Source organism: Sorex fumeus, unplaced genomic scaffold, assembly GCF_029834395.1.
Source record: "Sorex fumeus unplaced genomic scaffold, SorFum_2.1 ptg000044l, whole genome shotgun sequence".
Lineage (NCBI taxonomy): Eukaryota > Metazoa > Chordata > Mammalia > Eulipotyphla > Soricidae > Sorex > Sorex fumeus.
The window spans coordinates 11,461,612-11,476,184 of record NW_026606101.1 but is presented as its reverse complement, the minus strand read 5'-3'; the positions used below and the strand labels follow the sequence as shown (position 1 = coordinate 11,476,184).

General features: G+C 41.3%; 1 protein-coding gene across 3 annotated transcripts in view; it reads left to right on the top strand.

The window, feature by feature from the left end:
* Window positions 1–14,573, top strand: part of ITCH (itchy E3 ubiquitin protein ligase) — a 107,595-nt gene that overhangs the window by 56,165 nt on the left and 36,857 nt on the right. For 2 of the 3 annotated variants that reach the window (XM_056121102.1, XM_056121103.1), the window contains exons 7-8: window positions 6,610–6,655; window positions 11,988–12,145. In XM_056121102.1, the coding sequence (XP_055977077.1) occupies window positions 6,610–6,655; window positions 11,988–12,145 (204 nt within the window). The remainder of the gene's footprint in view (window positions 1–6,609; window positions 6,656–11,987; window positions 12,146–14,573) is intronic. The other variant, XM_056121105.1, reaches the window with a different exon arrangement.

Genomic DNA, 14,573 nt, shown 5'->3' with positions numbered 1-14,573 from the left:
AACTTCCTTCAATTCACTCTCTCTTTTTTTTTTTTTGAGAATAAATAGGTGCAGGATCTTGTCAAATGCATCTACTTCTATGGTCTTATGATTTTCTCTTTTTTTTCTTTGTATTTATGTGGTGTTAATTGAACTATGTATTTTATTTTATTTTATTTTTTTAATGTATTTTTTATTTTTTTGTTTTATTTTTCATTTATTTATTTATTTATTGAATCACTGTGGGAAAAGTTACAAAGCTTTCAGGTTTAAGTCTCGGTTATGCAAATATCAAACACTTTTCCCTTTACCAATACTTATTTTTCACCACGAAGAACCCCAATAACCGCCCCCCAACCCTCCCAATGCCTGTGAGGCAGATGAATTCTAGTTAACACTCTATCTACTTTGACTAGATTCATTGTTTCGACAAAAGATGCACTATTATTATTTAGACTTTACACCCCCAAATTAGACATGCTGAAAAGGCATTGTAGAATAAATTGTTTTCTACAGCTGGTCACAAGAATCAAACGATGTCCCGCGGCCGCAAAAGCGGCTGCGCGATTTTGGATTTCTATTATTTTATTTATTAACCCTGGAAGTATTTCTGCTAAGAGTCAAATAGTTATAAGATTGGTTTCTGTACTCTGGAGCCATGGCCGGGCCGGAGAGCCGCTCGTAGGGGGACAACTCGTGACCTCGGTAGGGCGTGAAGGATGAGCTGGGAACGCCCCCCTTCCCATGAGGGTTTAGTCGCCCCATCACGACCAGCTCATACCTGCCTTTCCACAAAGCTCCCAAGTGGCTGCCATCTTTCTTTCCAGAGGGAAAAAGGCAGAAGAGACTAACACCCTTTCCCTTCCGGGCAGGCCTGGTGGCGTGGATTAACGCATAGTCCATTCACTTTTCTGCTGCAAGCTGCCGGGCTCTGCACTAGGTCCTTGTGCTTCTGGAGCCATGGCCGTGCTGGAGAGCCGCTAGTGTGGGGGCAACTCATGACCTGAACTGTGTATTTTAAACCATCCTTGCATCCCTAGGATGAATCCCATTTGGATCATGATATATGATCTTTTTGGTGAGTTGTTGGATTCAGTTTGCTAGTATTTTGTTGAGGATCTTTGCATCTGTGTTTTTCAGGGATATCAGTCTATAATTCTCCTTTTTTTGTGTTCTCTCTCTGCTTTTCTGTCAGGGTAATATTTGCTTCATAGGAACTATTTGGGAGGGTTTTTATTTCTTAGATTTCCTGAAAGAACCTTAAAAAAATTTGCAGTAGTTCTTTAAAAGTTTGAAAGAGGTCACTAGTGAATCCATATGGGTCTGGGTTTCTGTTTTGGGGCATTTCTGTTTCTGGCATTTCTGTTATGATGACCATTTTGATTCCCTCCATAGTGATAGGTTTATTCAGGTGCTCCATATCTTCTTGGTTCATCCCTGGGAGGTTATAGTTATCAAAAGATCTATTTGTTTCTTCTAGATTCTCTTATTTCATGGCATAAATATTTTCAGAGTAACCCCTGATCATTCTTTGATTCCTTTGATATCTGTTGTGACCATACCTGGTGGACTCAGAGATTACTACTGACTGCATTCAGGAATTGCTCCTGGTGGTGCTTGAGAGACTATATGAGATGCCAGAAATTGAACCCAAGTCAGCAGCGCATAAAGCAAGTGCCCTGCCTGCTGTACTATTATTCTGCCCCCTCTTTCATTTCTGATTTGGTTAATTAGGGTTCTCTTTCTCTTTCTCTCAGTTTCTCTCTCTCTGTCTCTGTCACTGTCTTCTCTCTGCTAGTCATTTGCTAGTAGCTTATCAGTCTTGTTTCTTTTTTTTTTCCTCCCTTTTGGGTCACACCTGGCGATACACAAGAGATTACTCACGGCTCTGTACTCAGGAATTACTCCTGGCGGTACTTGGGGTACCATAAGGGATGCCAGGGATCGAACCTGGGTTGGCCGCGTTCAAGGCAAATCCCCTACCTGCTGTACTATCACTCCAGACCCTGGTTTATTTTTTCAAAGTGCTAGCTTTTGGTTTCATTAATCTTTTGGACTGGGTTTTTTGGATTCCAGTTTATTAATTTCCACTCTCAGTTTCATTATTTTGTTCTTCCTGCTTTGGGCTTCTTTTGTTGGTCATTTTCTTAAGCTGTACAGTTAGGTTCTTTATGTAGACTCTTTCTTCCTTTCTGGTGAATGTTTTCATAGTAAATTTTCCCACAGCATTTCTTTTGCTGTGTCCCACAAATCCTGTTAGCTTGCATTCACATTCTCTTTTGTTTCTGGGAATCTTTTGATTTCTTCTCTGATGTCTTCCGACACACTGGTTGTTCAGCAGGGAACTGTATAATTTCCAGGTGTTATTTCTTTTTCTGGATGTTAATAACTTCTGTTTTCAGTGCATCATGGTCTGAGAAAATAGTTGATAGTTTTTATCCTCTTGACCTTATAGAGGTATATTTTGTGGCCTAGCGTGTAGTCTGTTCTGGAAAATGTCCCATATGCATTGGAGAAGTATGTGCATTGGGCTTTATGTATACTAAACCCCTCTGTTCCATTTCTTACTTCAAAGCCAATATTTCCTTGCTTTTAGTCTAGTTGATCTATGGAGATGTGACAGAGTGGTGCTGAAGTCTCCAACTATAATTGTGATACTATCATTGTCCTACTTCAAGTCTGTTAGCAGTTGTTTTAAGTATTTTGCTGGTCCTCGTTAGGTGCACATAGTATGTTTAGTACTGTGAGTTCTTCCTGATATACATATCCTTATCATTAAGGAAGTCACTCTCTGTCTCTTACAGCTTTTTTCAGCCTGAAGTTTATGTTGTCTGATATAACTATGGCTACTCCAGCCTTCCTGTGGGGATTGTTTGCTTAAAATATTGTCTTCCTACCTCTGACTTTGAATATGTGCTTGCCTACTCATCAGATGTGTTTCTTTGTAGGCAGCAGAAGTGTAGATTCAATTTTCTAATCTATCCTGCCACTTTTAAATCTCTTAATGTGTGCATCTAGGCATTGACATTGAATGAGATTGCCTTCATGGAATTTTGTATCTTTCTGTAGAAGTTTGACATATTTATGAAGTTTGGCCTATTTGTGAGGTTTGTCTTGCCTAAAGCAGACCCTTTAGTTCTTGTAAAGTTGGTTTTGAGTTATGAAGTTCCTGAGCTGTTGTTTATCTATGAAGTTCTGCATTGTTCCTTCCAATCTGAATGAAAACCTGACTGGGTAGAGTACTTTTGGTAAGATGTTTGTTTCACGAAATCTCTCTTTTTTTTTTTTTAACTATATGTCACCTTTGTCTTTGGGTCCCCAGGGTGTCATTTGGTCAATCTGTTGTAAATCTTAAGGATGCTCCCTTGTATATGATATCCTTCGTTGATCTTGCAGCTTTCAGAATTTTATCTTTGACTTTCATCATTCTGATTAGGATGTGTCTTGAAGTGGTTTTATGTGGGCGGGTCTCTTAGCTGGTATCCTTCAGGTCTCTTGGATCTGGGTGCATGTGCTCTTGAACTCTGGAAACTTCTCCATTATGATGTCTTTGACTATCGCTTCTTCATTGGTATTACCTTCTTGGACCTATAGGACCTTGATGATTGTATGTCATTCCTTTGACATTATTCTCTTTGAATTCACCCCACAGTTCTCTTGTCTGCTGTTCATTTATTTTGAAGCTTTTTTTTTTCATCTTTTAGTTTTGTTTTCTTCATTTCATCTTGGAGCTCACTAATCTATCCTCAGCTACTGTTACTCTGCTGCTTTGGTCGCCTTCCAGTGTGTTTTTCATTTCACCTACCAAAATGCTTTAATTCTGTCATTTCTGCTTGTGTTTTTCTCATTGCTGCTTCATATCCTTTTGTGTTTTATTGGCTATTCATTCCATTGCTTCTTCGAGCTTCTTAAACATTCTCATCATTTCCTCTCCAACGTCATTATCTCAGAGTTTATGTAGCTGGTTGTTACTTGAGTCGTTAGGTCTACTATCTTCACTAAGTGTGATGGGGTTCTGCATTGCTTCTTGTTTGTGACTTTTGTATGCTGGTGGAGTTTTTTGTTGTTTTATGAATAGCTGACTAGCGGTCTGAATCAACATATACTCTCTGTGAAATATGAAAATGAGAAGCATCTGGCTTTGGGGTGAAATGGCAATTTCAGCTTGTTTGCTATGTTCCCAGGACCAGGGGTAAAGCTGAACTAGGGCCCCCAGGACCTCACTGGTCAGTAGCTAGGCTATGCAGGTGTCCTGCTTTAGAACAAGATGCTTCTTTGGTGAGTTCAGACTAGATACTGTGCCCTTTTGGGTAAGAGAAAGATAGGGGCCTAGAGTCTTGAGACTGCTTGAACACTGACTCTGTTATTTGAGGTTTTTTTTGCTTTATTTTTTATTTGCTTAGGGGCCACACTTTTTTTTTTAATTGTTGTTGTTTTTGAGCAATACCCAAGGGTTACTCCTGGCTATGCACTGAGAAATTACTCCTGGCAGTGCTTGGGAGACCAAATGGGATGCTGGGGATCGAACCCAATTTGGTCACATGTAAAGGAAACACCCTACCTGCTGTATTATCTCTCCAGACTTCCTATTATTTTTTTCCTGTGCTGCTTTGGGGCTCTTTCCAACGCTGTGCTCCAAGGACAATGTTTATGGTGCTCAGATAACCTCTGTGCATACCACATTGAAAGCATGTGCTCAGCAAACTATATATAACTAAAACTCTTTTGAGGTGGGGTGGAAGGACTTTCATGTAGTACTAAGGAACTCTGTGGGCCACTCCCTGCCTACGGGGTTAGAAGGTTCAAGGCTAGGGCACAGTTGATTATTTATGGCTCAGGCCTTGAGTGCCAGTGGCCAGCTTGGGGACCTCCAGTGTTAAGGAAAAAGGTGGTGCTGGGAATTGTATTTGAGGCCTTGCCCTTGCAAAGTATGTGTCCCTGACCCCTGAGCTATCTTCCTGGTCCACAGCAATGTTCTCATCCTGTACATTGATTCCGTGTCAGAATTTTAAAAATTGTTCTTGCATTGGAAACACTGAATTAGATCTCAGTAATTCATGCCATAGATTTCTTTTATGGTTTCACATTATATTGAAGTGAAGTAGTAAAAGACGTAGTTAAAATGAGCCTTGTGGTAGCAGAGAGTTGTACTATGAGTCGGCCTCTTGCCTTGCATGAAATTTACCTGGGTTCAATTTGTGGTGCCACATATGATCTTTTGAACCCTGCCAAGAGTGATTCCTTAATATAGAGCCAGGAGTCAGTGCTGTACACCACCCAGTATGGTCCCCAGACCAAAAACAAATAAATGACCAATGTGGGACTATAGAGATATTATAGCAGGTAAGGCCTTTGCCTTATACGCAGCTAATATGGGATTGAACGTAAGTCAGACAGGGAGAGACTATTGAACTATCTTCCTGACGCAATTCAGCTTTTGTTAAAAGCATTTATTAATTATGTTTTGGAGTTATACTGTTTGAAATTTTATTTTAGGAGCCATTATTCATTATATATACTAGATTGTTAAACTTGTGGATTATTGTGGATTATGTTTTGGCTGTTGTTGGTTTTTTTCTTTTTTTTTGAATGGCAGCTCCCAAGTGGTGCGTAAGAGGCCCAGGGACCTCACTTGGTGATTTATTCAACTGGGCCAGTGGTTTTAATGCTTGGACCACAGGAGTGGGGCTCTTTGGGCCCTGCGGTGCAGGAGACCATTAAGGCTTCCCAGCAATGCTTGGGAGACCATGTGGTATCAGCAATTGAACTGGGTTTGTATATATGCCTTGACTGCACCCTGACGTACTGTGTCCCTAGCTCTAAGCTTCAGTTCTATGTGGTAGGTGGGAGTTGGGGATTAGGCCACATCTGCTGTGTTCTGGAGCTATTTCTGGGTCTGCGCTTAGAAGTTAACCCTGGTGGTACTTTGGGGACCATATATGCCCTACTAGGGTTGGCAGTTTTTCAAGGCCAGCGCCTTATTTCCTGTATCATTTTTCTACCTAAACTTGAGTTCTTTAGAGAAACAATTTACGGGGTTATTATTTTTTTTCTGTCTACGTTTTTGCTGCAGTCAGTGCACCAACCTCTAGCAGTCTCCCTCTAACACTTCTGTAGTGATCCTTATTAGATCCTAGATATTTACCATGGATAAAATTTGAAGATGTGTGAACATATGGAATATTTGAGGGCATTTGATATCTGTGCTTTTTTTTTTTTTTAATTTCCTTGAAGCCATTTTTCAAGTTCTTGCAAAAGAGATATTACGGGGGTTTCTGTTTTTATAATTAAATTCATTTGGTAAACAGCACTTTTTTGTGAGAGTTTTTGAATTCAAAGGAGGGCAATATGCTACTAGATATGAATTAGAATTAATAAAAACATACTTTGCAAATGGTAGAAATAGCTTGAGTAATATACCTTGACCAACATCTCATACAAAATTTTGGTGAAGCTTATTTTTATCATACAAATATTTATTATATTTTTCTGATAAATGTCATGTTAGAATTAAAGTTACATATTATTTAGTAGAAATATTCAGTTAAGGAATTTACTTACCTAATTTGTTTAGGGAAAAGGTAAAAAAACATGTTGAAACTCAGTTCTGTCTAACTTTTATTATTAAAGGTGCTTCCCAGAATGATGATGGTTCCAGATCCAAGGATGAAACCAGGTAAGAACTCACTCTGTTTACTCACAATGTGCAGAAAAAAATAAGGAAAAATATTTTAGTCAAAACTTATATTTAGAGGCTGGAACAATAGTACAATGGGTAGGGCGTTTGTCTTGCATGCAGCTGACCTAGGTTCGATTTCTGGCATCCCATATGGCTCCCCTGAATATTGCCAGGTGTAGCCCAAAAAACAAGACAAAACCATTAAATTTAGGTTCATAAAAGAATAAATGAGGAGCCAAAGCGATTAATAGAGTGGGTAGAACATTTGTTTTGCATAAGGCTAACCCAAATTTCACAGATCACAGATCATCCTGTTATTCATCGATTGCCTCGAGCAGGCCCCAGTAACGTCTCCTTCATCCTAGCCCTGAGATTATATTCAAGGCTCTTTAGGAGAATGAGACCCATCATTGTTACTGGTATTTGGCATATTGGGTACGCCACGGGGAGTTTGCCAGACTCTGCCTTGTGGGCAGGCTACATTCGGTAGCCTGCCAGTTTGTCAAAGTAGGAATGAGATGTCATAATAAGATGTCGCGCGGCCGCTGATGGGATTACAGCGGCCCTCTGGGAGCTGGTTTTTATAGTCTCAGAGTCTTGGCCGCTGATGGGATTACATGGCGCCAGGGGGCCAGTTGGTGGGTGTGACCCGCACCCCCCCTACTGGAATTTGGAGGATCTGGGTGGAGGATGCTCGACTCCAATCCGAGTAGGCTTGGAGATCTCGGCCCCGGAACCCACGTGGCTTTGTCCCTCTGCCGGTACCTTCAGGTGTGTGGAGAGTGGTCTCAGCATGGTAGTGGCTGGTCCTGGAGGTCTTCGGCTGCCGGGGCCCTGGTCAGGGCGGGGAGGAAAGCTCAACCCGCTCCCCTCCAAGGGGCCCCGGGGAGGAATAGCCAGGCGCGGGGGCAGGAGACTGCCGACCCGTGGAGCTGAAGCCCCTGTGCGGCTGCCGCAGCTTCGCCGCAGCCTCGCCGCAGCCGCTGACGGCCCCACCGTGTGCTGCAACCCCTACCACTTCAACCGGCTCTGCGGGCCAGAATCCCCGCCCCCTCCCTACTCGCTGCTCTCTCCTCCTGACGAGTACAAGCCACTGGATCTGTCGGATTCCACATTGTCTTACACTGAAATAGAGACCACCGACTCCCTCATCACTGCTCCGGGCCACTTCCCAGACACCAGCATGTCCCCGGACGCCACCAAGCCGAGCCACTGGTGCAGCGTGGCGTACTGGGAGAACCGGACACGGGTGGGCCGCCTGTACGCGGTGTGCGAGCAGGCTGTCAGCATCTTCTACAACCTACCTCAGGGCAGCGGCTTCTGCCTGGGCCAGCTCCACCTGGAGCAGCGCGGCGAGTCGGTGCGGCGCATGCACAGCAAGATCGGCTTCGGCATCCAGCTGACCCAAATTTGATCTCCCAATATTCCATGTGGTCCCCTAAGCTCACCAGAAGCGATCTCTTATCACCACTGTGTGGCCCCCAAACAAAAACAACAAACAAAAGAAAGAAAAGGCTGTTCTATAAGCTTTGGTTATATGTGGAAGTCATGACTGACTATGGCATCTTCCTTCATTAGAATGGGCAGAAATTTATAACAGCTCGTTCTTCTTAACTGGGATCCAGTACTTTCAATTGCTCTTTGACTTCATGTCTAGATAATATTTTGGGTTGTGTAAACAAATTTAGGAAATTTTAAGAATTTATGATTGTCCTGGGAACTGGTAGTAGAACATAAAATTAGAAAGAGAGATGATCTGAAATAGAAGAGAATCTTAAACAGTAAGTGACATGTCTTAAGAAGTTATAAAATTTCATTAGATTCCTTGTTTTACCTAAATTGGAAAAGCAGTGGGTTGGAAGAAGTAGATGAACCACTGACATTGTAGGTGGAGAAGAACCAGAAAAGCACTATCACAAAACATAAGGGAAAATATCCAGAAAATGGGCTGTTAAATTGTCAGATCCTTCAGGGAGTGTTGCTGTAATGAGTGGTATCACTTATTCACAATTTTTGTTGGAGTGAATAGCACTGTAACACTGTCCTCCTGTTGTTCATCGACTTGCTCGTTCAAGCACCAGTAACGTCTTTATTATGAGACTTGTTACTGTTTTTGGCATGTTGAATACGCCACGGGGAGCTTGCCAGGCTCTGCATGCGGAATACTCTTGGTTGCTTACTGGGCTCTCCAAGAGGGATGGAGGAATCAAACCCGGGTCGACTGCATGCAGGGCAAACGCCCTACCCGCTCTGTGTGTGAAAAATTAGAAGCTCAAGTCATTAAGGTATTTAGGAAAATCAAAGTTGGTAATGCGTTTTGTGTTTTACTTATTAAAGATCTGCCTCACCGAGTCATCGTGTGTCAGATTCATTGCTTAAGTAACCTTATAAGGTGGTAGAATAGTAATGAATGTTATCTTCTGCCCTGAGAATAATAACTGCTTTTAATTTTCATAATGATTAAAAGGTAATAGAAAAGATTTCTTAGATTAATATTGCTGTAAATAGACAAATTGTATCTCTTATGCATCTCATTAAGAAGAGGCAGGTCTCCAGAGGTCTTCTCAGGAGTTCTAGGGGCTCTTCCTGGCAATTCTTGGCCAACTGATATTCTATCTATTTATTTATTTATTTATTTTCCACATTGATTTATTAGGGCTGGAGTGATAGCACAGCAGGTAGGGTGTTTGTCTTGCGCACAGCCAGCCTGGCCGAGCCGGTTTGATTCTTATGCCCCTCTTGGAGAGCCTGGCAAGCTACCGAGAGTATCTCGCCTGCACACAAAGCCTGGCAAGCTACCCATGACGTATTCAATATGCCAAACACAATAACAGCAAATCTCAAAATGGAGACATTACTGGACCCGCTCAAGCAAATCGATGAACAATGGGAGGACAGTGTTGTGATTTATTACATTTAATATTTGAACACCAATCCTACCACCTATACATCTTCCCACCATTTTATTTAGAATGTTTCCACCCCAAACCCCAAACCCTGCCCCCAAAGTAGAACCAAAATAATTTATTTTCTGTTGCTTGTTATGAGTAATCTGCTAAAAGTGATCCAAAAAAGTGCATGAAGATTGTTGTATTTTACCCTGGAGCCATTAAGCCTTCCTATAAGAGATTACTAACATATTGTTACAGGTTGAGTCTGTGTGCTTTTATATATATATATATATATCATTCTTAAATTTCAGGAATATATATATGTATATATATTCACACACACACACACACACACACACACACACACACCAAGATTGGTTGCCTTCTACTTTAAACCCCGTCAAATGTGGTATGCTCTTGGTAGGTCGATGATGTAAAGTATGAGATGTTGCATGGCCACAGATGCAGCCGCGTGCTCTAGGAATTGTAAAATTTAAAATAACGTTTATACTTCAGACTCACTTACGGGTGAGGCTCTTGTGAGACTGCGGAGAGTGTCCCTGAGCATGAGAGCGATTGATATCTGGAGATTTTTGGCTGCCAACGCTCTTTTGAGGCAGGTAGGGGAACTCACCCACCCCTCTCCAATTTGCTCTGGATGAGACTGCCTGGCGCAGGGTCTGTAGGCATTTCTGCAACTTGTCATTCTATGTTGCTCCCTTCTGTGGGTTTTATTTCTGAATCTCTGGATCATGGCTATTAGTGAGATTATGTGGCGCCAGAGGCATTCATGGTTGTGACTGCCAGGTTATAGAAACATAGGGAGGTGGTGTAGGTCGTCCATTCCCAACTCTGTTATGCTGACATTTTAATGCAAGGGTGCTGTGGTGCTGGGGAGTGTCTGGACCACCCTGGTGGTGCTTGGGGACCTCCAGGGTGTGGTGCCAAGGGTTAAGTCCGTGTTGGCCCATGGACCTGCACTCTCAGTTCTTTATGTGTCTTTTTAGTTTTATGTTTAATATATTGAAAAATTTTTTTCTTTAAATTGAATTCTCATTAGTTTAAAACATTATTGAATTTCAGGGATATAGCTTAACATTTCTTTGTATGTAGGATTCACTTCACACACACCAAAATTGCAGTGCCATTCCTCTTTGAAAATATCCTCCTACTCATTATCCTCATTTCTCTTCCCTCCAGTAACCACCATAGCTATCACTCAGAATAGATTTTTGTTTTGTTTTTGGGCCTCCCCAGCAGGGTTCCATGGCTTCTAGGGCCACACCCAGTGTTGCTCATGAGGCCATGTGGTATCAGGGATTGCCAGACATGCACTCCAGCTCTTTCATCTGTTTCCCTATCTACAAGCCTGAGAATAAGTTTTTGAATTCCTGATAATTGCCCCCTGGACCAGAGTGATAGTATACTCGGTGGAGCATTGCAAGCAGCCCATTAGGGTTAGAGCTTTGGCATTACCTTTTTGTTCTTATTCAAGGACTGTGGCTATATTCTTGTCTATCCACTGTCTTTCATAGCATATCTGGATATTTTATGCTTCTCAAGAATTCTCATGTTTATTAACTATGAAAATGATTGATCCCTGGTATTCAAGATTTTTAGTGTTGATGTACCTTTAATTTTCCAAGTTTTCCTTATTTTTGTGATGCCTGGGATTAAACCCAGGACTTCACACAGCAAAGTCTGTACTCTACTATTAAACTATATCCCCAGCCCTAGGTGTTTCTTCTTGGCTCTTACTCTTTGATTTGTATATATGTGGTACCAAGAATTGAATTCTAGGTCTTAAACTGTAAGAGTCTACCATTTGAGCCAAGACTCAAGACTTAAAGTATTCACAAGACTGCTGAATATTTGTTCCAGTTTCAGTTCCAGTTATTAGATCTTAGGGTCCAAGTTTTATATTTCTCACTAGCTTTCAGCTGATACAGTGAGAACTGGGTCTATACTTTGGAAACTCCTACAGGTAAACATAGATGTATTTCTGAGGTTATAGTATACTATTTTGGGAGATCTTTTCAGTTAGGTAGCAAAGTATTTCTTTCTTTGCTTGTTTGTTTTGTTTTGGACCCACACACACTAGCATTTTTTGTGGGAAAGGGACATACTTGGCAGTGCTCAGGATTTCCTCCTGGCTCTATGCTCAGATCACTCCTGTTGGGTTTTGGGGACCGTTATGGGGTGCCAGGGATCAAACCTGGATTGGCTGCATAAGACAAGTGCCCTAGCTGTTGTACTATCGCTCTGGTCCTAAGCTTACTTTATTTTTGTATTTTCTAAGTCTGGAAGCTTTAGAAACTTTTCTGAAGCTTCTAAAACTATGTTTTTGCTTTTCTGCAGGGTTTTTTTGTTTTGTTTTGTTTAAATTCAAAAAGCAATTTTTTTCCTCCTCCCATCCCCACCTTCCTAATTCTACCCAGAGTGAATACAAGTGGATCAGATGACCCAGAAGATGCAGGATCTGGTGAAAATAGGAGGGCCAGTGGGAATAATTCTCCATCACTCTCAAATGGCGGTTTTAAGCCTGCTAGGCCTCCAAGACCTTCACGACCACCTCCTCCTACCCCACGTAGACCAGGTATGTAGTCCAACCATACACTAGGGATGTAGCTGCTGGAATTGTAATTATAAATAATGTTCTGTTCCCGGGGCCAGAGCTTTAGTACAGTGGTGCTTGCCTTGCACACAGCCGACCAAGACTACTCCCCGGCACCCCATGGGGTCCCTGAATGCAGAGCCAGGAGTAAGCCCTGAGCATCACTGGGTGTGGCCCCAACTGAAAAATAATGATGTTACAGAGTGAGAGAATACTTGAACATATTTGTTGACCAAATTGAAGAGCCTTTTATCAACTTGCAGGGGCTTCCAAGCAAGGGTTTCAGAGCACTGAATAGCCCTAAAACTGAGTCCAGGCTAGGTTTTTAAACATTCTTTATGACATCCTGTTTGATAACATCAATCAATTCTTTACCAGTAAGCATGCATGTTTTTAATATAGAAGTCAGATATTTGTGGTGAGCCTTTAAACAGTTAAAAAAATTTCTACTTGGCAGCCAAAAAAGAGCAGTGTACATTATCTCTGCAGGTTGTTTCCAGGGCATCCTGTCCTTGGAGAGCCTCACCCAGCTTCCTAGCTATCATTTAGCAGCCACCTTATTTTCTGCTAACTTTGGGTCACCTCATCACAATAATATAATGATAATGTTTTATTTGTGAATTCATCTGCAGATATCTAGAACACCTTTTAGGTTGGTTGGCTTTCTAACTGTATTTTCACATTAAAGGTTTTATCGAAGAATACTCTTTCTAAAACTGAAATCTTTTTCCTAACTAAAATTATCACTTTAGGATTGAAATTTTTGAGGCAAGTGTAGTATTGAGAATTGCAAATTGCATGTGCATAATAAAAATTATAATTTTATTGCTGAATTTGCAACTGAGAATGTAGGCATGACATATAGTCCTGATTGCTTATTCTTGTATATTGTAGCAAATAATTAAATGCTAAATTATATTTACATTTTAAAAGTAAAATTATATAAGTGAAAATACTTTTAAGTATTAATTTTTAAAATGTAAGCATCTTGGAGCAAGGGAGATAATAGAGGGGAACTTTGCCTTATACATGATTGATCAGAGTTTAATCCCCAGCATTGCATTTGGTACCCAAATACAATGAGGAGTGATCCCTGAGCACAGAGCCAGTATTGGGTACTGATTATTATGGGTGTGTACCCTTACTTTCCAGAAAATGTATCTTCAGGTAGCTCGTCCATTTGGATAGGGAAAAATAACATAGCTAAACCTAATTGCACTGCACTGTACCACTGTCCTCCCGTTGTTCATCGATTTGCTCAAGCAGGCACCAGTAACATCGCCATTGTGAGACTTGTTACTGTTTTTGGCATATCGAATATGCCACAGGGAGCTTTCCAGGCTCTGCCGTGCAGGCAGGATATTCTAGATAGCTTGCCAGGCTCTCAGAGAGGGACAGAGGAATCGAAGCTAGTATTAGAAAAGTAAATTAGTTGTTGGCTAATCATTTTATTTATTTAGATTCAGAATCCCCCCCCCCCCCCCCCCAGGGGTCAGATCTGGCAATGCTCAAGAACTATTTTCTGTTCTATGCTCAGGGATCAGTTCCCACATTGCTATGAGGACCATGTAGTGCCAGGAATCGAACCTTGGCTCTCATTGCAAATCATGTTTCAGCCCCTTAATATATCTTCCCAGGACCAACAAGTCATTGTATTAAATTACTTTTTGTTTAATTATGTATTGTTCCCAGTTTCTGATAATTTGTCAACAATGTATTCCTACTCTTTGAACTTAATGTATTATTTTTTAATATTAATGACAATTTCTAGAAACTGTTTTGTCAACAAGTATATCTTGAAGTCTTAATGAGAACTTTGGCAATGATATTCTTACAATTAGTTGCCAGTCATTCTTCTATATTATAACTAACTAAATCAAGAATTGGGCTCTGAAAAGAAAAAAAAAAAGAATTGGACTCTAGTAGCCAGAGAGATACCCAGTAGGTTAGATGCTTGCAGGTACAGATTGGATCCTTGCCACCATATATGATTCCCCAAGTGCCCTTGGGTATGATCCCTCAGCATAAGTAAGTAAAGTAAAGTAAAGGCCCTCCCGTTGATCGTCGATTTGCTCGAGCGGGCCCAGTAACGTCTCCATTGGAGACTTTGTTGTTACTGTGTCTGGCATATCGAATACTCTCGGTAGCTTGCCGGGCTCTCCGAGAGGGGCGGAGGAATCGAACTCGGGTCGGCCATGTTGGCCGCTTGTAAGGCGAACGCCCTACCCGCTGTGCTATCGCTCCAGCCCTCAGCATAGGCCCAGGAATAAGCCTCATGCATAGCCACATGTGGACCAAAATTTTTTTTGGTTTCTAATCTTAAGAGTATTACAGGCAAAAGTGTTAAATATATGAAAATAATTGCTAAGTGAATTTATGATATTAAGGGTACCAATACTTTCCTATTCTA